Source organism: Pseudophryne corroboree, chromosome 2 (assembly GCF_028390025.1).
Source record: "Pseudophryne corroboree isolate aPseCor3 chromosome 2, aPseCor3.hap2, whole genome shotgun sequence".
NCBI classification, from domain to species: domain Eukaryota; kingdom Metazoa; phylum Chordata; class Amphibia; order Anura; family Myobatrachidae; genus Pseudophryne; species Pseudophryne corroboree.
In genome coordinates, this window is record NC_086445.1 from 701,563,164 (window position 1) to 701,587,308 (window position 24,145).

The 24,145-nt window shown below is 44.1% G+C and overlaps 1 protein-coding gene across 1 annotated transcript in view; it reads left to right on the top strand.

The window, feature by feature from the left end:
- Window positions 1–4,373: 4,373 nt before the first annotated feature.
- The window catches only part of LOC135009370 (mucin-2-like), a 57,223-nt gene continuing 37,451 nt past the window's right edge, over window positions 4,374–24,145 (top strand). Inside the window, exons 1-5 of the mRNA XM_063952269.1 lie at window positions 4,374–4,398; window positions 4,616–4,645; window positions 8,961–9,162; window positions 10,322–10,378; window positions 10,467–10,632. Of these exons, the coding sequence (XP_063808339.1) occupies window positions 4,374–4,398; window positions 4,616–4,645; window positions 8,961–9,162; window positions 10,322–10,378; window positions 10,467–10,632 (480 nt within the window). The remainder of the gene's footprint in view (window positions 4,399–4,615; window positions 4,646–8,960; window positions 9,163–10,321; window positions 10,379–10,466; window positions 10,633–24,145) is intronic.

Sequence of the window (24,145 nt, forward strand, 5' to 3'; positions counted from 1 at the left end):
AAAATACTAACCGCATGCGCACTGCGAACCATGCGCATGCGCATTTTTGCCTTAATCGCTCCGTTGCGAAAATCGTCATATATACGTATTTATAAATGGGGCCCAGATTATACACTCTCTAATAGTTAGCCAAGCCTCTATGGTGGATGGCCGCACCATTAAGCATGGATGCAACCAGTGGGCGCTTCATGCCTCAGTCTGACAGTGGCCTCTTGACCTTAACCTTAGAGTTCCAGGGATCAATACAGCTAACTAACACCAGACATGCAAGAATGTTTTGCACATGTTGTTTATTTGACGTACCTTGCCTGGTGCCTGCCCTACCTCAAATTGTTTACCTGACATGTCTTGCCCACTTCCTGCTTATACCTTGGATTGTTTACTGGATTTGCCTTCTCCATTGCCTGACCTGCGTGTATGTGTCCATTCCCTGGAGTATCCCTGGCTGTACCTGTTGTACCTGTCTGCTTCCAAATTCACCTTCCTTGCAATCTCCAGAGATAATATTTTGGAAATATGTGTGTACAGGTTTGGGGATATGGCAGTTTCTGAGCGCTGAGATAAAGAATAGTCCAATTGCTTAACCAGTGAAGTGGTTTTATTGAAGGTTAAACAGTTATTGCTGTACTCATTGTTATACACACTGGAAGAGTACAGCTTGAGCAGAGCAGGGTGTCAAACAGCTCACCAGCCGCTGAGTGTATGCGGATGCCAGATAGCAGTACAGGATCACTGGAAACATGTTGGAAGACAGGTAATCTAACACAGTGTAAAGATGGTCCTGTGAATGGTCAGTACTTAAGTCAGTGGCCATCTTAGTACAGTAATAAAGACTCTCTGGAGGAACAATTTGGAGTCTGTGTTGTAGCTCTCCCCACTTTCAACAAAAAGACCCTACTTTTTTATCATATTATATATATTTCCAAAAATGGCATGAGAAATTATTTGGGCATCACTTTCCATGACAGAAATCAACATCCACTATTTTGTTAGCATTTTTTCAGATACACATTGAAATTAGGGATGACATATTGAAGTGTATTTGAAGTGTCCCAATGATGGAATGGACAAACCTTAAATGGCCCATAGGTATTATAAGCTATCCATTCTCTGAAATGAGGAAGGACAAAGGATACTAATTCATTGGGACAATCAATCTCCTTATGGCAGTGGTTCCCAAACTGGGTGCTGCCAGGCACTTGCATGCTGGCAAGGATTGGTAGTCCAGTACCAAATCAAATCATTTATGGTCAATGTGATAGGCAAAACCAGTTCTGGCAGCTGCCAATCATAAAATGTGTGGTCAAACAGAAGAGCAAACCTTTCTGCCACCACATAACTGCACCTAAGCAGCATAGCGGGTAAGCACAATTTACTTAATAATATTTTCTGAATTTCTCAATAATAAACTTTTGGCCTAGGGGTGTTGTTAAAAAAGTGTTGATACACTAGGGCATTGGTTCAAGAAAGTTTGGGACCTACTGCCTTAGGGAGCAAGGAAAGAAGCAAACTTACACAAATTGGTTAGTAGTGATAGCATACATAGTAACATAGTTAAGGTTGAAAAAAGACAGCTTGTCCATCGAGTTCAACCTATATTTAATCTAATTAGATGTTGTATGCTTGGATTTCGTTTTCTGTCCAACACTTTTTAAAATGTATCAATTGAGTCAGCCAAGACCACCTTCGCCGGCAGAGAATTCCATATCTCTACCGCCCTCTCTGTGAAGAAACCCTTCTTTGCTGGGTTTGAAAAGTCCTCTCTTCTAACCTTAGGGGATGGCCACATGTTCTGTGTACAGATCACATGATAAACAAATCACACTATATTTACAAATATAAATCATATCTCCTCTTAGTCGTCTCTTTTGTAATGTAAACATACAGTATCTAACCTGGTTAACCTTTCACTATAGTCCAATTACTCTATGCTCTTAATCAATTTAGTAGCTCTTCTCTGAACTTTTTCGAGATCCAATATGTATTTTTTATAGTGCGGAGCCCAGAGCTGTACACAGTATTCCAAATGTGGCCGTACCAACGATTTATACAGCGGCAGGTTTACAATTTCTTGTCTTGTATCCATCCCCTGTTAAATGCATGCTAATACCTTATTTGCCTTTGCTACTGCACACTCACACTGGGCACTAGTGCTAAGTCTATTGTCGATAAGTACCCCCAAATCCTTCTCCATCACCGATCCGCCTACCATTTCCGCATTTAATTTGTAAATAGCATGTTTGTCCTTTGTCCCAAAATGCATAACTTTCTCTATATTAAACCTCAGCCCAAACTTCCAATTTAATTAAGTCATTCTGTAGACAGTCAACATCTCTATCTGTTTTTATTATTTTACACAGTTTACTGTCATCTGTGAAAATGGACACTTTGCTCTCAAGACCGTTCCCCAGGTCATTTATAAATATATATTAAATAGAAAAGGCTCTACTACAGACCCTTGGGGAAATAAAGAACACAACTCTCTGTTCTGTATTTTCCCTTGGTACCAGTCCAAAATTAATTGAATCACTGAAGATTAAGTATAAAGGCATTGCTTTTTCTGAATTTAGCTCCATTAAAAACCCTAGGGTAAACTCCATCCGGGCCAGGAGATTTATTAGTCTAATTTTATTAAGTCTCTCACGGACTACTACTACACTCAACCAAGTACTGAGTAACGGGGCATTGGTATTTACGTTATTAAATAGTATTCCCACCATTTGGTCCTCTCTAGTAAATACCAACATAAAAAATGAATTCAATTTCTCTGCTATTTCCTTATCGCCAACAATTACTCGCTCTTTAATGTTCCTACAGCATATTATCCTTTTTCAGCCTTTTTCCATAGATATACTTAAATAACTTTTTGGGGTTTGTTTTGCTTTCCTTTGCTATTTGCTTTTAACTATTTATTTTAGCAGTTCTGATTTTATTTATAGTAGACGAATGACCCCTCCTTCCCAACAGACTTGAATGCATTGAAAGCGCGCCTCTTATTTTCCATTTCTACCCTTAACTTCTTGTTAAGCCACATTGGTTTATACTTTGTACACTTGCTTTGTTGCCCATGGGTATGAACTTGTGTGCATATTTTTCTACCAACTTTTTAAAAACGTCCTACATTTCAACAGTGTTCTTGCCCTTAAACAAAGTATCCCAATCTATGTCCTTTAGAGCATTCTTAAGCTTGTTAAAATTTGCCTTTCTAAAATTAAAAGTCTTAGTTGAGCTCTTACTTTGCTGCTTTTGGAAACTTATTTTGAATGAGACCATATTATGATTGCTGTTACCCAATGCCTCCATTACCTGGATATTTGATATTACCTCCACATTATTTGTTATTACTAGGTCCAGTATATTCCTATTTCTGGTTGGTTCCTCAATTACTTGGGAAAAGTAGTGATATTTTAAAAACCTATAACCTCTAGCTGTATCACATGACTCGTGTCTCCAGTTTATTTCGGGATAATTGGAATCCCCCAAAACTAACACTTCCCCAATTCCTGTAGCCTTTTCTATTTGTAAGAGTTGCTCAATCACACCAATATCGGGCGATTTGTAGCATATTCCTATTAGTAGCTTTAAAAAAAATGTACCTCCACTTTAGCAATAGTGATAGTGTGATATCCAAGATGCAAGGTGCTTTGGCATACTTTTGAAGTCTATAAAGAAAGCCATATGTATTGATGTTACTTACACGATTATACCCTATTTATAAATGCTTGTAATTGCCTTTTTTTAGGACCTTGGGAAAGCCAGATATGGAATTTGATATGTGAGCCACCATTTTAACAAATCTGCTTCAAATAATTGATTTGAAATCTAGAATACATTTGTCAGTCTCTCCATCTCTGTTGAATCTTCTGAATGTTTCTGGTCTGAGTTCTATGTGTGTTTCCGTTCTCTAGGTGACCTTAATGGTATCAGATTTCCATGACTTATCTGCTACATTTGATTTACTTATTTGATTTTCATAGTTTAATATTGTATTTGGCTGCACTTTAAAACAATTCTAAACTGACTATCAGTTTTGATTAAAAAAAAGAAAAGTTACCATAATTATCAGACTGAATTACATAAGTCAGTCCTTCTTCGTCCCCAGAAAAAAGTGTAGAGAAATATTTCCATGCATGTTGTGCGATTGAACACATCATATCTTATGTCTATGTAGACATGCTCAAAGTAGCCGTCATGCCTTACTAGTGAGTAAACCAATAGATAGCTGCTACTATATGGAACAGTACTCTTTGTTAGGTAATGAGTAGATTATGCAGCATTTGTCATATTTGGTATCACGTAAATAGCTTGTGCCTTGCAGTGAATGAGGTATAAAAAGGCAAGAGTTGTGCATTGTCTTTAGTGTGGAGGCAGAGATGGCCAAGGTTCTCCTCCTCATCGGTAGGTGCATATTACAGAAAACAACAAATAACTGATATTACCAATAACAATTGCAGCTTTGTATTTATGGGTCTGTTATGAAAGTCCAAATGATGTAAAGTGAGAACAAATCTGAATGAAACATAACCTTCAACCTTATAACGTTCTTACAAAATGCTCTATAGAAGTTATAATCTATAGGAATAGCGGAATAATATTTCATTTCTGTTTTATTTAGGGTTGTCACTGGTTCTGGGCTCTCAGCTGGGTGAGTTATGGGTACAGTTATGTATATCTTTTCTAGCATTACATTTAAATATTATACTTCCTTCAGGTTTATGTAATAAAGCAAGACAGATTGTTTTACTCTTAACTGCTGGCAACATTCAATGACAATAAATGTAGGAGCAAATTTAATTAATTTAATATCCCAGGCAATTCTATTTGTAAATGACAACTACTGTAACTTGGCATTTTTACTATGAAGTTAGAATTTATTTTTCATTCATTTTTCATCAATGTTTGTTATATTATAAAACCTCAATACATTTTGCACCTTGAACAGACATTGCTGTTTACATAGCCATATCCATTAAACTGAATAGCATTTTGAATTTTGACTTTTCAATATTGTCTCTACCAATTAATTATTAAGATTAGCAATTAAGATAACATACCGTATCCTCGTGAAACAACATCAAGCTGCTAAATGATTTTTGCGATATTTTTCCAGTTGCTGTTAAAAAAAAAACCCTTGTTGCCTAGAAATGTGGAAGCATTTTTTTTTTACTAATATTTAATTTAGATGCTAATTTGTAGCACATCAATGTGATATTTAAAACTTGCATTAGAAAGAAGAAATATAGTAAGCTAATTGGTAATTGGTTGATTCCGTTTAGTGCACCTTTTTTTTCTAAACATAGTATTTTATTGGGATGAACCAACAAATATATAAGAATAAAATTTGAGTGTAAATTACAGAGTTTTGCAAAAAAACAACAGAAATACACAGATAATTGCTAGTCTTAGTTAGGAACAAAGCCAATGACATCTCCGCTATACAAATGTTCAAATGTTTCTACCAAAATAATTCTATTAAGACATTAAAAAAGAAGGTGCAACTGAGGGGGAAATAAGAAACTAGCAGCTTACACCCATTTTATTATTAACAAAAATAAAAAGAACAAAAGAAGAAGAAAACAAATGAGAAGATTCAGAAGGGGGATAGGGGGGCGAGGAGGGAATTCAAGTCAGTAGAAAACGGGAGTGAAGAGTAATTGCAGTTGGCTCCAAGGGGACCATATAGTCTGAAATTTAGCAACCCTATCAGTTTGCAAACTAAAGATTTATTCTGTGGAAGCAGTGTAATTAACTTTCACTACAAGGGTGGACAACGAAGGTTAGCGGCAGTGTCGGATTTTAGCTTGGGACTGCAGGACTGTAGCCCCCCCCCCTTCCCCAGTAAAATCCGCCACCGCTCACCACCAACACTGAGCCACAGCACTACTCCTGAGTTCTCACCAGTGTGTACGATCACACTCAGTTACACTACTCGTCTCAACAGGTACAGCAGGAGACAATCCCCAACCATGCAGCTGAGCAAAGACTGGCCCACTCCTAACTGAGGAGGAGGGGTCATGTACTGACTTTACAGCTTCCTGTTATAAGCTCTTAATTCTAATCTTTCACCGGGCTAGCAGATCCAGGGGGAGAAAACTCCTCCCCCTGGGACTACCAATCCAAAGTGTGATAAGAAATAAGAGCTTCCAATAGGGAGCACACAATGTGCTGACTCTCTGGCCTTACCGTTTTTTTATGGGCTGCAGACTGTGCAGTCCCTGCCTTGAAGCTCCTTTGGTGCTGCTGCACATGTGCAATAATTGATTGGCAGGCGCATGATGGCAGCGGTCTTAGATGCCGGAAATAGTATAATGTCAGCTGTAGCCTCAGTCAGTGACATACACTGTCGACCAAGTACATTCAAAATGGTAAAATCCAATTAAAATGCAAATTGTAGTGTTATAAATGCATTCATTTTTTATATAATCATAGTGGGTTAGTGTTCTAAAATGATTATCCTTACTAATGTTCTAGTATTAATATTCCACTTGTCAGCAACTGAGACCAAGCTTTATCTTTTGAACACTATAAGAGGCTTATAATTATTATAAATTAAGCCTTTTATAATGTTCAGGTTCAGTTGCCGACAGGTGGAAAATCCTATAGCATTGGTAAGGAAAATAATTTTAGAATAGTAACCCACTATGATTATATGAGTATATGAAAAGGAAATATATTTATAACACTATAACAATGATATTGCAGCCCCCCTCAAATTAAAAGGTAGGAGCCGCCACTGGTGGGCTGTGATCTTTCCAATGTCTAGTGATCGGGGACTTAGCAGCATTGAACACTTTTTATATTTTGCATGTACAATTGTATAGGGAAGTGGGCATACTATTTTTCAGACAGTTTCACTGGCTATTTGAGTTAATAGTGTAACTTGGTGCAAATTTCAAAGGAGCCAAAACAAATCCCACCAACACATCTACAAGGCCTTTAGTCCACACATTATTAATGATACTGTAAACAACAAATGCACTTAGAGCCTGATTCAGGGATAAATGTTTTTGCAACAACAAGAGAAATTTAGCAAATGCCACAAGAGGCATCGTATAGAAAAAGTCGCCCACTGCCAGCTTACTTTGATCCGCTGCTGCTTCCAAAGATGCAGCATCACATCAACTGCGTGACCATTGCCTCTGCTCCACACCAGAAGTGGGCAAGGTTACGGAGGGTTGCCTACCATCTGTGGATCAACATGGTGGTGCAATGGTTAGCTTGCTCGCGCTCACACTGGGGTCATAGGTTTGATTCCAACAAAGGCCAATCTTTGTGGATTTTGTATGTTCTTTCTGTTTTTACGTGAATTTCCTCTGTGTGTTCCAGCAACCTCTCACAGTCTACTTTAAGTTCAAAGTTCAAAGTTTCATTTATTGTCATCAGACAAAACAAACTGACAGACAAAATTACAAAGTACATAGCACCCAATAGCAAACAGCACAAATCATAAAATACGTAAAAAACACATAAAAATAATACACTCACACATTTAACATCCGTACTGCAGACGGTAAAAAAACTTTACCTCATGCATCAAATTACATGTCGAATGTAATCTTGTAAGCAGGATCCTCTTTCTGTCTATGAATCCAGTTTTGTTTTATTACTATGGGGAAGATGAAGCAAGCCTTCGAGAGTGATAAAGAGGCTATGCACTCCCATCATGATCGGCACTTCTATCTGCAAGCAAATGTATGAATGGTCAGTGGCACTGACTGTTCCGACAGTTGCAGCTATCGATTTCAGCAGCTGTCGTTGCTCCACTACAGTACTGTCTCTGGCTGTTGGCTCCAATAGCCACAGATTGTGCACACTAAAAATAATAACTTTTTCTTTCAAAAAAACACTTGTGCCGCTGGGGTTTCACTGACTGGCGCATGTGCACAGTCTATGCAAGTGCCGGTCCCCAACAGCAGGTACAGCCACAAGAGGAAGAGTGCACTTTGCCAAAGAGGTGAGTTAACACTCACCCTCTTCTGTAAAACAACTATTAATACATTATACTAGTTTATGGACCTGCTTTTCCATGCTAAATGGGTATAGCAGGTCCAGACAAATAACGTAAATTAATGCACATTGGGGGTCATTCCGACTTGATCGTAGTCGTGCTAAATTTAGCACAGTTACGGTCATAGTCAGCCCCGCATGTCAGGTCGCCCCCCCTCGCACAAGTACAAAAGCATCGCACAGCGGCGATGCTTTTGTACTTTTAGAGTAACTCCCACCCAGCGCAGCTCCTGTGGTTGGCAGGGATTTAGTCGTCGCTGGCCACGTTGCAGCGGCTGCCTGTGATGTCACGCAGCCGCTGCGGCCCGCGCCTCCACACGGTCCAGCCACGCCTGCATTGGCTGGACCATGCCCACAAAACAGCGGCCAAACGCCGCCTTGCCACCCTCTCCCGCCCAGCAAACGCCTCTGCCTGTCAATCAGGCAGAGGCAATCGCTGAGCTACAACAGCCGTCGGCTGTCTCGCATGCGCCGGCACCGCAGTGCACTGGCACATGCGCAGTTCCGACCTGATCGGCTGCTGTGTGAAAACGCACAGCACCAATCAGGTTGGAATGACCCCCATAAACATACATCTACCTAAAAGTACCAGCCAATCAGCTTCTTCCTGCCATGTTACAGGATGTGTTTGAAAAATGACAGGAGCTGATTGGTTGGTAGTTTATCTCTCTCCACTTTATCTCTCTCAATACTTAGTACATCTCCCTCTATACACATAGTTATAAAGAGGGACAAATATGATGGTACTATATAAATAAATGTTGATAATAAATAAATATATAAATAACTGTTAATAACTACTCTGTTAAGATCACAGAAAAACTCCCCCAAATGACAGCTCCCATAAGTACTGTCTGAGTAGGGAGGTATGATTACAGTTATATCCATAGATATGAAAGTATGCCACCTCTAGAGATGATAGTTACGATCTTTTTTCCTGATGTCGCACACAGTCTCTGCCTATGAGCTGACATGTTACTTCAGCAACTCTGCCCAGTACAGAAATGGACTCGGAAAATTTAAGCCTGATAACATTGACCCATGCCTGTGTACTCACCTGATCTATGCCTTTGCCGGAATGTCTAACAACCAAATCTCCACCTTAGAATGGAATGATGTCCATCAATACAAAGCTCTGCAGGACCTAAAAAAACAGTATGTAGCATTACTACAATGTTCACATCATGGGTAATGAAATGTAAAACAATAGCCCTTATTGTCTGTGGCTCATAACTCTGTATGGAAACTTGCTTTTGCCATTACTTGTCAGCAGGCTTGGACTGGCCCATAGGGGAACAGGTGAAACCACCGGTAGGCCCCACTGCCTGGGGGCCCGCCTCCTCTACCTGTGTGCCCACCTCCACTTGGGATTAGGTTCCAAACTCTATCCTAGTATACTTTAATTATACATTATACATACTGTATGTTACATTATACTGCACAGGACTATGGTGTATTTTCTACAGTGCATTGCTGTTATTAATCTGTTACATTGTCATAAAGTCTAGCCAAGCCTCTGTGGTGGTTGGCCACACCTCCACTATTGCCTGGCCACACCCGTAAGCATGGGCCACTACCACTGCATTTCCCCGGTGGGCCCTTTATGCCCCAGACCGACACTGCTTGTCAGCCACAGAGTTATAAGAGCTACAGTACATATCATTTGCTTCAAACATCTGTTACAGATAAAATAGTTAAGGCCCATACACACTGGGCGATTTTGAGCTGCAAGCATCTCACTTTTGGTGTATTGAGCTGCTTTCAGCTCAAAGCCGCCCAGTGTGTATGCCCCGGCGATGAGCGCTGATGTGCGCTCCCGCTTCATCGCTGGCGGCCGCCGTTCATCTACTGGTATTACCAGTAGATGAGCGGCGGGGTTAGCGGCTTTCCATAGCGTTCTGCTATGAAAAGCCACTCACCCCCGCTGACATCGCTGTGCGGTGGGGAAAAGCGCTCAGTGTTTATGCACTGAGTGCTTTTCAGCCCAGCTATGTCAGCGATCATCGCTATACATACACGCTGGGAAAAAACGCCCAGTGTGTATGCACCTTTATTCACACCTGAATACTGAAGGGAAAATGTTACTTCTCACGCATAGCTGAGAAATGAGCACAAACATTTATCATATTGTTTTTATCAACGTCATTTTTATATTATACAAATAAAAAGAAGTAGTTGTACATACTACATGTCATTTTTGTTTTAAGCTTAGATCTTTGAGGCTAAAAAACAGAACAGGTTAGAATAGTTACAGAATGTATGTACATTTATTGCATGTTATGACTGAATAGAGCATCCATTGTCACTTTTTTAGGAATAGCAACTTAAAAACACTAATATCCATTGGAGGATGGAACTTTGGCACCAAGCCGTAAGTACGTTTTTTTAAGAAATATCTCAAGGCCATTTTGCTTTTGCTATAGCTTTTTAAAATGATGCACTGTCCTTACTCTCTGCAGCTTTACTGTCATGGTCTCATCACTCAAGAACCGTCAAACATTTATAACATCAGTGATTAAATTCTTGCGGCAGTATGACTTTGATGGGCTTGATATTGACTGGGAGTATCCTGGTGCCAGAGGAAACCCCCCAAGGGACAGGCATCTGTTTACCATCTTAGTGCAGGTAAACAACATTTGCTATGAGACCTTTAAGTTATTACAGCAATACCAACCAGTGGCTCTTGAGCCGCATGAGACTCTTTCTTTATTCAAATGTGGCTCCCCAACACTCAAAATCACGTGACCACAATAGATCCAGAAAACTCTGCACTTCAGCCAGACATGCAGCAGCACTACAGGCACTGAGAACTGAGGAAGCCAGATACTAGAGGTGAGACACCCACTGGCAAACATAGGACACATAAGGGGCTGCTGCAATGGCATGAGTTGTGGGGGCTTTAGCGACACATGAGGATGGGCTGGAGGCTGGAGTGACAAGGGGGAGCTAGCTGGAGTGACACAGGAGGGTCCTGGCAGGAGTGACACATGGGGTAGCTGACTGGAGTGACACAGGAGGGTGCTGGCAGTAGTGACACATGGGAGAGCTGACTGGAGTGACACAGGAGGGTGCTGGCAGTAGCGAGACATGGGAGAGCTGAATGGAGTGACACAGGAGAGTGCTGGCAGTAGTGAGACATGGGAGAGCTGACTGGAGTGACACAGGAGGGTGCTGGCAGTAGCGAGACACGGGAGAGCTGACTGGAGTGACACAGGAGGGTGCTGGCAGTAGCGAGACACGGGAGAGCTGACTGGAGTGACACAGGAGGGTGCTGGCAGTAGCGAGACATGGGAGAGCTGACTGGAGTGACACAGGAGAGTGCTGGCAGTAGTGAGACATAGGAGAGCTGACTGGAGTGACACAGGAGGGTATTGGCAGTAGTGAGACATAGGAGAGCTGACTGGAGTGACACAGGAGGGTGCTGGCAGTAGCGAGACATGGGAGAGCTGACTGGAGTGACACAGGAGAGTGCTGGCAGTAGTGAGACATAGGAGAGCTGACTGGAGTGACACAGGAGGGTCCTGGCAGTAGCGAGACATGGGAGAGCTGACTGGAGTGACACAGGAGGGTGCTGGCAGTAGCGAGACATGGGAGAACTGACTGGAGTGACACAGGAGGGTGCTGGCAGTAGCGAGACACGGGAGAGCTGACTGGAGTGACACAGGAGGGTGCTGGCAGTAGCGAGACACGGGAGAGCTGACTGGAGTGACACAGGAGGGTGCTGGCAGTAGCGAGACACGGGAGAGCTGACTGGAGTGACACAGGAGGGTGCTGGCAGTAGCGAGACACGGGAGAGCTGACTGGAGTGACACAGGAGGGTGCTGGCAGTAGCGAGACACGGGAGAGCTGACTGGAGTGACACAGGAGGGTCCTGGCAGTAGCGAGACATGGGAGAGCTGACTGGAGTGACACAGGAGGGTGCTGGCAGTAGCAAGACACGGGAGAGCTGACTGGAGTGACACAGGAGGGTGCTGGCAGTAGCGAGACACGGGAGAGCTGACTGGAGTGACACAGGAGGGTGCTGGCAGTAGCGAGACACGGGAGAGTTGACTGGAGTGACACAGGAGGGTGCTGGCAGTAGTGAGACATAGGAGAGATGACTGGAGTGACACAGGAGGGTCCTGGCAGTAGCGAGACATGGGAGAGTTGACTGGAATGACACAGGAGGGTGCTGGCAGTAGCGAGACATGGGAGAGCTGACTGGAGTGACACAGGAGGGTACTGGCAGTAGTGAGACATGGGAGAGCTGACTGTAGTGACACAGGAGGGTTCTGGCAGTAGCGAGACATGGGAGAGCTGACTGGAGTGACACAGGAGGGTGCTGGCAGGAGTGAATCATGGGAATCTGGCTACAGTTACATAGGAGGGCTGTAGCGGGAGTGACACATGGCAGAGCTAGCTGGAGTAACACAGGAGGGTGCTGGCAGTAGCGAGACATGGGAGAGCTAACTGGAGTGACACAGGAGGGTACTGGCAGGAGTGACTCATGGGAATCTGGCTAGAGTTACATAGGAGGGCTGTAGCGGGAGTGACACATGGGAGAGCTAGCTAGAGTAACACAGGAGGCTTCTGGCAGGAGTGACTCATGGGGAGCCAGCTGGAGTGACAGGAGGGTGTTGGTTGGAGTGACACATGTTGCAGCTGAAGTGTATTATGTGAATATTGCTTTATCAATTATTTTATGTTAGGTGTGTGGTCTAGCAGGCAGAAGGCCACACCCCATTTTTGCAAGCACGCTTTCGGTTCAATGTCGGCTCTGTGACGTGCCTAACTAGAATTTTTTGGCTCTTTGTCTCTGACTGGTTGGCCACCCCTCTTATAGCGTATCAGACCACAATATAGGTTGTGCTTTGTCTTTTTTTCTTTTTCTTTTAAGGAGCCTCTTGCATTTATTTATTTTTACTTTTCAAGAATGGTTTTATTCAAACACAGATTAAAATACAATTCACATATGGTAGAATGATAAGTACACATTATGCAAAAAAAAACAATTACACAAGGGAAGAGGAACAGAATATGCAGGGCCATAATAAGGGCCACATGGGCTGAAAAAATTCAAGGGCCTATTGTGAGAATCGGGCAGGTGTGACAAAGGCTATGTGGGTGTGGCCAGAGCCACATGGGCGTGTATATCCCTTATAATATGAGCCCCAATGTTTCCCTAATTATGTCAAAATATAAAAATTCCATTATTTTGTGAGAAAAATAGAGATATAATCTTAATAGTTATGATTTATGGCCATCTATGTGGCCAGTTGATGGCTGGTCATCATCAAGCTGCCATGACGATAGGCCTATTTTTTTGTAGCTCCATCCACTCCATTGTTAATCTGGCCATGAGAATAAGAGGGGGGAGGAGAAAGGAAATCTTCTTGTGTGACTCATATAAATTGTGGAGAGAGGCCATGGATTTAATATGTGGATTTAAAGCAGCGGGGAAGGAATACCAGGGGTCCCAAATTTTCTGGAACGATAGTGTTTTTTTAAGCAGGTTGGGTTTGTAAACAGGACAATGGGCCTAATTCAGACCCGATCGGTGCTGTACATTTTTGCACAGCAGCGATCAGGTCTGAACTGCGCATGCGCCGGTGCCGCAGTGCACCGCTACATGCCAGACAGCCGACGGCTGTCTCAGCCCTGCCATCGTCTCTGTCTGATTGACAGGCAGAGGTGGTCGCTGGGAGGGGACGGGCACGCGGCGTTTGGCCGCCATTTAGGCATGCCCGGATCGTTGGGGTGGTGGGCCGCGGCGGCTGCGTGACGTTACACGTAGCTGCTGTGACCCTCACAGAAATGAGTAGCTCCTGCCAGCGTGCAGGAGCTTCGCTGACAGGGAGCTACTCCTAAAGTATGACAGCATCGCCGCTGTGCGATGCTTTTGTACTTGTGCGGCGGGGGTCGGGGCTGACATGCGGGGCGGACTAGCCCTGTGCTGTGAGTCCCCCCACATGTCTTTGTGACTGATCGAGGATGTGCTAAATTTAGCACCTCTACGATCAGGTCTGAATTAGGCCCATAATCCAATGACCAGGGATACAGACTCTAGCCCGTAGTAGATAAAATCATAAATATATAAAAGGTATAAGACCTGCTAGGAATGGATAGGTGGGGAAAGGAAGGAGAGTGGAGATTAACTTGGTAAGGAAACACTTACAATTTGAAGCGAGTTCAAGGTGTATAATTTTGTTTTCATTTTGTTTTCTATTATTATACTGGCACACACAGTGATCAGACTGACTACAAGGTGAATGTACTTGGTATTTAGCCATAGTGATCCTACCATTAACAGCTGTGAAATATGGAGCAATTTTCATTCTGAATAGGTCATGTGCAAGGGAATTATAGCATTCTTCAGGAGACTCCCAAATTTGTAGGAGAGTCTAGAATCCCCATTAAAGTGGACAATTCTGCCTCATCCTAGGACTTTCTGAGTAAAGTGGGTAGGTAAAGGGGCCTGATAACTAGAGATGAGCGGGTTCGGTTTCTTTGAATCCGAACCCGCACGAACTTCACTTTTTTTTCCACGGGTCCGAGCGACTCGGATCTTCCCGCCTTGCTCGGTTAACCCGAGCGCGCCCGAACGTCATCATGACGCTGTCGGATTCTCGCGAGGCTCGGATTCTATCGCGAGACTCGGATTCTATATAAGGAGCCGCGCGTCGCCGCCATTTTCACTCGTGCATTGAGATTGATAGGGAGAGGACGTGTCTGGCGTCCTCTCCATTAGAATAGAGATAGATAGATTAGATAGAGAGAGATTGTGCAGAGTCGCAGACAGAGTTAGTTTACCACAGTCAGTGACCAGTGCAGTTGCTAGTTAACTTTTATTTAATATAATATATCCGTTCACTTCTCTCTGCTATATCCGTTCTCTGCCTGAAAAAAAAAACGATACACAGCACAGTCAGTCACACAGTGTGACTCAGTCTGTGTGCACTCAGCTCAGCCCAGTGTGCTGCACAGTCATCAATGTATAAATTAAAAGCTTATAATTAATTGTGGGGGAGACTGGGGAGCACTGCAGGTTGTTAGCAGGAGCCAGGAGTACAATTATATTAATTAACAGTGCACCCTTTTGCTGCAGGAGTGGTGACCAGTGCCTGACCACCAGTATAGTATTGTTGTATACTACTAATATCTCTTTAAATATCAACCAGTCTATATTAGCAGCAGACACAGTACAGTGCGGTAGTTCACGGCTGTGGCTACCTCTGTGTCGGCACACGGCAGGCAGTCCGTCCGACCAGAATTGTATTATTTATTATTATATACCTACCACCTAACCGTGGTTTTTTTTTCATTCTTTATACCGTCATAGTGTCATCCTAATTGTTACGAGTATACTACTATCTCTTTATCAACCAGTGTACAGTGCGGTAGTTCACGGCTGTGGCTACCTCTGTGTCGGCACACGGCAGGCAGTCCGTCCGACCAGAATTGTATTATTTATTATTATATACCTACCACCTAACCGTGGTTTTTTTTTCATTCTTTATACCGTCATAGTGTCATCCTAATTGTTACGAGTATACTACTATCTCTTTATCAACCAGTGTACAGTGCGGTAGTTCACGGCTGTGGCTACCTCTGTGTCGGCACACGGCAGGCAGTCCGTCCGACCAGAATTGTATTATTTATTATTATATACCTACCACCTAACCGTGGTTTTTTTTTCATTCTTTATACCGTCATAGTGTCATCCTAATTGTTACGAGTATACTACTATCTCTTTATCAACCAGTGTACAGTGCGGTAGTTCACGGCTGTGGCTACCTCTGTGTCGGCACACGGCAGGCAGTCCGTCCGACCAGAATTGTATTATTTATTATTATATACCTACCACCTAACCGTGGTTTTTTTTTCATTCTTTATACCGTCATAGTGTCATCCTAATTGTTACGAGTATACTACTATCTCTTTATCAACCAGTGTACAGTGCGGTAGTTCACGGCTGTGGCTACCTCTGTGTCGGCAGTCGGCAGGCAGTCCGTCCATCCATAATTGTATTATTATTATAATATATACCACCTAACCGTGGTTTTTTTTTCATTCTTTATACCGTCATAGTGTCATACTAGTTGTTACGAGTATACTACTATCTCTTTATCAACCAGTGTACAGTGCGGTAGTTCACGGCTGTGGCTACCTCTGTGTCGGCAGTCGGCAGGCAGTCCGTCCATCCATAATTGTATTATTATTATAATATATACCACCTAACCGTGGTTTTTTTTTCATTCTTTATACCGTCGTCATAGTGTCATACTAGTTGTTACGAGTATACTACTATCTCTTTATCAACCAGTGTACAGTGCGGTAGTTCACGGCTGTGGCTACCTCTGTGTCGGCAGTCGGCAGGCAGTCCGTCCATCCATAATTGTATTATTATTATAATATATACCACCTAACCGTGGTTTTTTTTTCATTCTTTATACCGTCGTCATAGTGTCATACTAGTTGTTACGAGTATACTACTATCTCTTTATCAACCAGTGTACAGTGCGGTAGTTCACGGCTGTGGCTACCTCTGTGTCGGCAGTCGGCAGGCAGTCCGTCCATCCATAATTGTATTATTATTATAATATATACCACCTAACCGTGGTTTTTTTTTCATTCTTTATACCGTCGTCATAGTGTCATACTAGTTGTTACGAGTATACTACTATCTCTTTATCAACCAGTGTACAGTGCGGTAGTTCACGGCTGTGGCTACCTCTGTGTCGGCAGTCGGCAGGCAGTCCGTCCATCCATAATTGTATTATTATTATAATATATACCACCTAACCGTGGTTTTTTTATACCACCTAACCGTGGCAGTCCGTCCATAATTGTATACTAGTATCCAATCCATCCATCTCCATTGTTTACCTGAGGTGCCTTTTAGTTCTGCCTATAAAATATGGAGAACAAAAAAGTTGAGGTTCCAAAATTAGGGAAAGATCAAGATCCACTTCCACCTCGTGCTGAAGCTGCTGCCACTAGTCATGGCCGAGACGATGAAATGCCAGCAACGTCGTCTGCCAAGGCCGATGCCCAATGTCATAGTACAGAGCATGTCAAATCCAAAACACCAAATATCAGAAAAAAAAGGACTCCAAAACCTAAAATAAAATTGTCGGAGGAGAAGCGTAAACTTGCCAATATGCCATTTACCACACGGAGTGGCAAGGAACGGCTGAGGCCCTGGCCTATGTTCATGGCTAGTGGTTCAGCTTCACATGAGGATGGAAGCACTCAGCCTCTCGCTAGAAAACTGAAAAGACTCAAGCTGGCAAAAGCACCGCAAAGAACTGTGCGTTCTTTGAAATCCCAAATCCACAAGGAGAGTCCAATTGTGTCGTTTGCGATGCCTGACCTTCCCAACACTGGACGTGAAGAGCATGCGCCTTCCACTATTTGCATGCCCCCTGCAAGTGCTGGAAGGAGCACCCGCAGTCCAGTTCCTGATAGTCAGATTGAAGATGTCAGTGTTGAAGTACACCAGGATGAGGAGGATATGGGTGTTGCTGGCGCTGGGGAGGAAATTGACCAGGAGGATTCTGATGGTGAGGTGGTTTGTTTAAGTCAGGCACCCGGGGAGACACCTGTTGTCCGTGGGAGGAATATGGCCGTTGACATGCCAGGTGAAAATACCAAAAAAATCAGCTCTTCGGTGTGGAGGTATTTCACCAGAAATGCGGACAACAGGTGTCAAGCCGTGTGTTCCCTTTGTCAAGCTGTAATAAGTAGGGGTAAGGACGTTAACCACCTCGGAACATCCTCCCTTATACGTCACCTGCAGCGCATTCATAATAAGTCAGTGACAAGTTCAAAAACTTTGGGTGACAGCGGAAGCAGTCCACTGACCAGTAAATCCCTTCCTCTTGTAACCAAGCTCACGCAAACCACCCCACCAACTCCCTCAGTGTCAATTTCCTCCTTCCCCAGGAATGCCAATAGTCCTGCAGGCCATGTCACTGGCAAGTCTGACGAGTCCTTTCCTGCCTGGGATTCCTCCGATGCATCCTTGCGTGTAACGCCTACTGCTGCTGGCGCTGCTGTTGTTGCCGCTGGGAGTCGATGGTCATCCCAGAGGGGAAGTCGTAAGCCCACTTGTACTACTTCCAGTAAGCAATTGACTGTTCAACAGTCCTTTGCGAGGAAGATGAAATATCACAGCAGTCATCCTACTGCAAAGCGGATAACTGAGTCCTTGACAACTATGTTGGTGTTAGACGTGCGTCCGGTATCCGCCGTTAGTTCACAGGGAACTAGACAATTTATTGAGGCAGTGTGCCCCCGTTACCAAATACCATCTAGGTTCCACTTCTCTAGGCAGGCGATACCGAGAATGTACACGGACGTCAGAAAAAGACTCACCAGTGTCCTAAAAAATGCAGTTGTACCCAATGTCCACTTAACCACGGACATGTGGACAAGTGGAGCAGGGCAGGGTCAGGACTATATGACTGTGACAGCCCACTGGGTAGATGTATGGACTCCCGCCGCAAGAACAGCAGCGGCGGCACCAGTAGCAGCATCTCGCAAACGCCAACTCTTTCCTAGGCAGGCTACGCTTTGTATCACCGCTTTCCAGAATACGCACACAGCTGAAAACCTCTTACGGCAACTGAGGAAGATCATCGCGGAATGGCTTACCCCAATTGGACTCTCCTGTGGATTTGTGGCATCGGACAACGCCAGCAATATTGTGTGTGCATTAAATATGGGCAAATTCCAGCACGTCCCATGTTTTGCACATACCTTGAATTTGGTGGTGCAGAATTTTTTAAAAAACGACAGGGGCGTGCAAGAGATGCTGTCGGTGGCCAGAAAAATTGCGGGACACTTTCGGCGTACAGGCACCACGTACAGAAGACTGGAGCACCACCAAAAACTACTGAACCTGCCCTGCCATCATCTGAAGCAAGAAGTGGTAACGAGGTGGAATTCAACCCTCTATATGCTTCAGAGGTTGGAGGAGCAGCAAAAGGCCATTCAAGCCTATACAATTGAGCACGATATAGGAGATGGAATGCACCTGTCTCAAGTGCAGTGGAGAATGATTTCAACGTTGTGCAAGGTTCTGATGCCCTTTGAACTTGCCACACGTGAAGTCAGTTCAGACACTGCCAGCCTGAGTCAGGTCATTCCCCTCATCAGGCTTTTGCAGAAGAAGCTGGAGGCATTGAAGAAGGAGCTAACACGGAGCGATTCCGCTAGGCATGTGGGACTTGTGGATGCAGCCCTTAATTCGCTTAACAAGGATTCACGGGTGGTCAATCTGTTGAAATCAGAGCACTACATTTTGGCCACCGTGCTCGATCCTAGATTTAAAGCCTACCTTGGATCTCTCTTTCCGGCAGACACAGGTCTGCTGGGGTTGAAAGACCTGCTGGTGACAAAATTGTCAAGTCAAGCGGAACGCGACCTGTCAACATCTCCTCCTTCACATTCTCCCGCAACTGGGGGTGCGAGGAAAAGGCTCAGAATTCCGAGCCCACCCGCTGGCGGTGATGCAGGGCAGTCTGGAGCGACTGCTGATGCTGACATCTGGTCCGGACTGAAGGACCTGACAACGATTACGGACATGTCGTCTACTGTCACTGCATATGATTCTCTCAACATTGATAGAATGGTGGAGGATTATATGAGTGACCGCATCCAAGTAGGCACGTCACACAGTCCGTACTTATACTGGCAGGAAAAAGAGGCAATTTGGAGGCCCTTGCACAAACTGGCTTTATTCTACCTAAGTTGCCCTCCCACAAGTGTGTACTCCGAAAGAGTGTTTAGTGCCGCCGCTCACCTTGTCAGCAATCGGCGTACGAGGTTACATCCAGAAAATGTGGAGAAGATGATGTTCATTAAAATGAATTATAATCAATTCCTCCGCGGAGACATTGACCAGCAGCAATTGCCTCCACAAAGTACACAGGGAGCTGAGATGGTGGATTCCAGTGGGGACGAATTGATAATCTGTGAGGAGGGGGATGTACACGGTGATATATCGGAGGGTGAAGATGAGGTGGACATCTTGCCTCTGTAGAGCCAGTTTGTGCAAGGAGAGATTAATTGCTTCTTTTTTGGGGGGGGTCCAAACCAACCCGTCATATCAGTCACAGTCGTGTGGCAGACCCTGTCACTGAAATGATGGGTTGGTTAAAGTGTGCATGTCCTGTTTTGTTTATACAACATAAGGGTGGGTGGGAGGGCCCAAGGATAATTCCATCTTGCACCTCTTTTTTCTTTTCTTTTTCTTTGCATCATGTGCTGATTGGGGAGGGTTTTTTGGAAGGGACATCCTGCGTGACACTGCAGTGCCACTCCTAGATGGGCCCGGTGTTTGTGTCGGCCACTAGGGTCGCTAATCTTACTCACACAGCTACCTCATTGCGCCTCTTTTTTTCTTTGCGTCATGTGCTGTTTGGGGAGGGTTTTTTGGAAGGGACATCCTGCGTGACACTGCAGTGCCACTCCTAGATGTGCCCGGTGTTTGTGTCGGCCACTAGGGTCGCTAATCTTACTCACACAGTCAGCTACCTCATTGCGCCTCTTTTTTTCTTTGCGTCATGTGCTGTTTGGGGAGGGTTTTTTGGAAGGGCCATCCTGCGTGACACTGCAGTGCCACTCCTAGATGGGCCCGGTGTTTGTGTCGGCCACTAGGGTCGCTTATCTTACTCACACAGCGACCTCGGTGCAAATTTTAGGACTAAAAATAATATTGTGAGGTGTGATGTGTTCAGAATAGGCTGAAAATGAGTGTAAATTATGTTTTTTGAGGTTAATAATACTTTGGGATCAAAATTACCCCCAAATTCTATGATTTAAGCTGTTTTTTAGTGTTTTTTGAAAAAAACACCCGAATCCAAAACACACCCGAATCCGACAAAAAAAATTCGGTGAGGTTTTGCCAAAACGCGTTCGAACCCAAAACACGGCCGCGGAACCGAACCCAAAACCAAAACACAAAACCCGAAAAATTTCAGGCGCTCATCTCTACTGATAACACGATTTGCTATGAATCACAACATAGCGGCCTACCCCCAGGGCCATTTTGCAGAACTTTTCAGCACATTGTTACAGGGGTGTGATTATACTATTTGCTGCACCACACCCTCAGCCTGCCCACTTGGACCTCACTCTCCTAGAGAGGGACTATCCAATGTTGGCATGAATGTAGCATAGATGGGGTAGGCAACGTCCGGCACTCCAGCTGACAAAGAACTACACATCCTTGCCTGCTCTGCCACAGTTTTAGCATGCCCTAAAAGGAAAACTGTGGCAGAGCATGCTGGAATGTGTAGTTCCACAACAGCTGGAGTGCTGCATGTTACCTACCCCTGTAGTATAGTATGGTGTAGAATAGAATAGTATGGTATAGTGTAGAATGGCATGTCTCATTCATTGTAGATAAATGACTCAGCATTTGCTCAACATAGAAAGATTGAAAACCAGCAATTTCAAATATCTGAAGTGCTTGTCCCACATTTATCCACCTGATGACTAGAGATGAGCGGGTTTGGTTCCCTGAGAACTGAATTCCCCCGAAATTCTCATCCTGAGCCCGGATCCGAGCCCGGCTTGGGTTTTCCCACCAGACTTGGAAACCAGAACGAGGCAAAATGTCATCATCACACTGTTGGATTCTCGTGGGCTTTGGATTCCATATAAACAGCCACGCATTGCCGCCATTTTCACTCCAGACTTGGAGAGTGAGGGAGACAGACCTTTGTCTCTCTGTGGGTGCTGGTGTGGGGTTTGTGTGTGCTCTGTTGGGGTGCTGCTGCAGTCACTGTGGTTTATCTGTGCTGTGTTAAGGGTGCTGTCCGGGCTGTCCCTGCTGTCCTGGCTGTCACTGGTGTTTCTGCCGGGTGCTGCTGCTGTACATGTGTGTTGCTATCCTGGCTGTCACTGTGTTGTACAGTGGGCAGGGGCACTGTGAAATATAGGGGTACTGATGTCTTAATAACATTAGACTGGCCCTGTCTGCTATAAAAAATGTTGTGCTTTCTTACAAATTAATAGCACACTATTCCTGTATGCTGTGAAATATAGGGGTGCTGCTGATGTCTTAATAACATTACACTGGCCCTATTTGCTATAAAAGTTTGGGTGCAGTTAAAAATGAAAAGCACACTGTTCCTGTATGCTGTGAAATATATGGGTGCTGATGTCTTAATAACATTACACTGGCCCTGTCTGCTATAAAAGTTTGGGTGCAGTTAAAAATTAAAAGCACACTGTTCCTGTATGCTGTGAAATATAGGGGTGCTGATGTCTTAATAACATTACACTGACCCTGTCTGCTATAAAAGTTTGGGTGCAGTTAAAAATTAAAAGCACACTGTTCCTGTATGCTGTGATATATATGGGTGCTGATGTCTTAATAACATTACACTGGCCCTGTCTGCTATAAAAGTTTGGGTGCAGTTAAAAATTAAAAGCACACTGTTCCTGTATGCTGTGAAATATAGGGGTGCTGATGTCTTAATAACATTACACTGACCCTGTCTGCTATAAAAGTTTGGGTGCAGTTAAAAATTAAAAGCACACTGCTCCTGTATGCTGTAAGAATACAGGGGCGCTGTGAAAATAAAGGGTCACTGTTCTCTGTGCTGTAATAAAAAGGGGTGCTGTCCTGTGAAATAGAGAACAACAATTTGGAGGAAAAAATAATGGAAGATCAGAAACCACTTCCAGTTCCTAGTACTAGTGCTGAAGCTGCTGCTGCTGCTGCTGCTGCTGCCACCAGTCATGACATTGACAATGCAATTCTATCAACGTCATCTGCTAAGGCCAATGCCCAATGTCATAGAGGGTGTGTAAAATCCAAGAAGCAAAAATTAATAATCAGGGAAAAAAAAGAAATTATCTGATGAGAAACGTAATATTGGCAATATGCCATTCACATCACAAAATGGCAAGGAAAGGCTAAGGCCTTGGCCTATGTTCATGACTGGTGGCTCAGCTTCTCATGAGGATGTAAGCCCTACTCCCTCTCAAAAAATAAAAAAAATTAAGCTTGTTATAGCACAGGAAAAAAAACAACTGTGCGTTCAGAGATATCACAAATCCCCAAGGAGAGTCCAAGTGTGTCCACGGTTATGATGTCTAGGCCTGACCTTCCCAACACTAGACGGGAAGAGGTGGCTCCTTCCACCATTTGCATGCCCTCTGCAAGTGCTGGAAGGAGTACAAACGGTTCAGTTTGTGATATTCAAATTGAAGATGTCACTGTTGAAGTACACCAGGATGAGGATATGGGTGTTGCTGACAATGAGGAGGAAGTTGACGAGGAGGATTCTGATGGTGATGTGGTTTGTTTAAATCAGGCACTGGGGGAGACAGTTGTTGTCCGTGGGATGAGAAAGCTTATTGTCATGCCTGGGCAAAATACCAAAAAAGCCACCTCTTCTGTGTGGAATTATTTATCCACAAATCCGGACGACAGGTGTCAAGCCATGTGTTGCCTTTGTCAATCCGTAATAAGTAGGGGTAAGGATGATAACCACCTAGGAACATCCTCCCTTATACGTCACCTGCAGTGCATTACCCAAAGTTTCTGAACTTGATGAAGAGTGTAAGCAGTCCACTGACACCTAAATCCCTTCTTCCGCTTGTACCCAAGCTATTGCAAGCCACACCACCAACTCCCTCAACGTCAATTTCTTCCTCAGTCAGGAACGTCAGTAGTCCTGCAGGCCATGTCACTGGCATGACTGACGAGTTCTCTCCTAACTGGGATTCCTCCGGAGGATCCTTGAGTGGTACGCCTACTGCTGTTGCTGCTGTCGCTGCTGTTGTTGCTTCTGGGAGTCGACCGTCATCCCAGAGGGGAAGTCGGAAGACCACTTGTACTACTTCAACTAAGCAATTGACTGTCCAACAGTCCTTTGCGAGGAAGATGAAATATGACAGCAGTCATCCTGTTGCACTGCGGATAACTGAGGCCTTGACAGCTATGTTGGTGTTAGACGTGCGTCCGGTATCCGCCATTGGTGCAGTGGGATTTAGACAATTGATGGAGGTAGTGTGTCCCCAGTACCAAATCCCATCTAGATTCTACTTCACTAGGAAAGCGATTCCCGGCCTGTACAGGGACATTAAGAAAAGTGTCCTCAGTGTCCTGAAAAATGCGGTTTGTACCCAGTGTCCACTT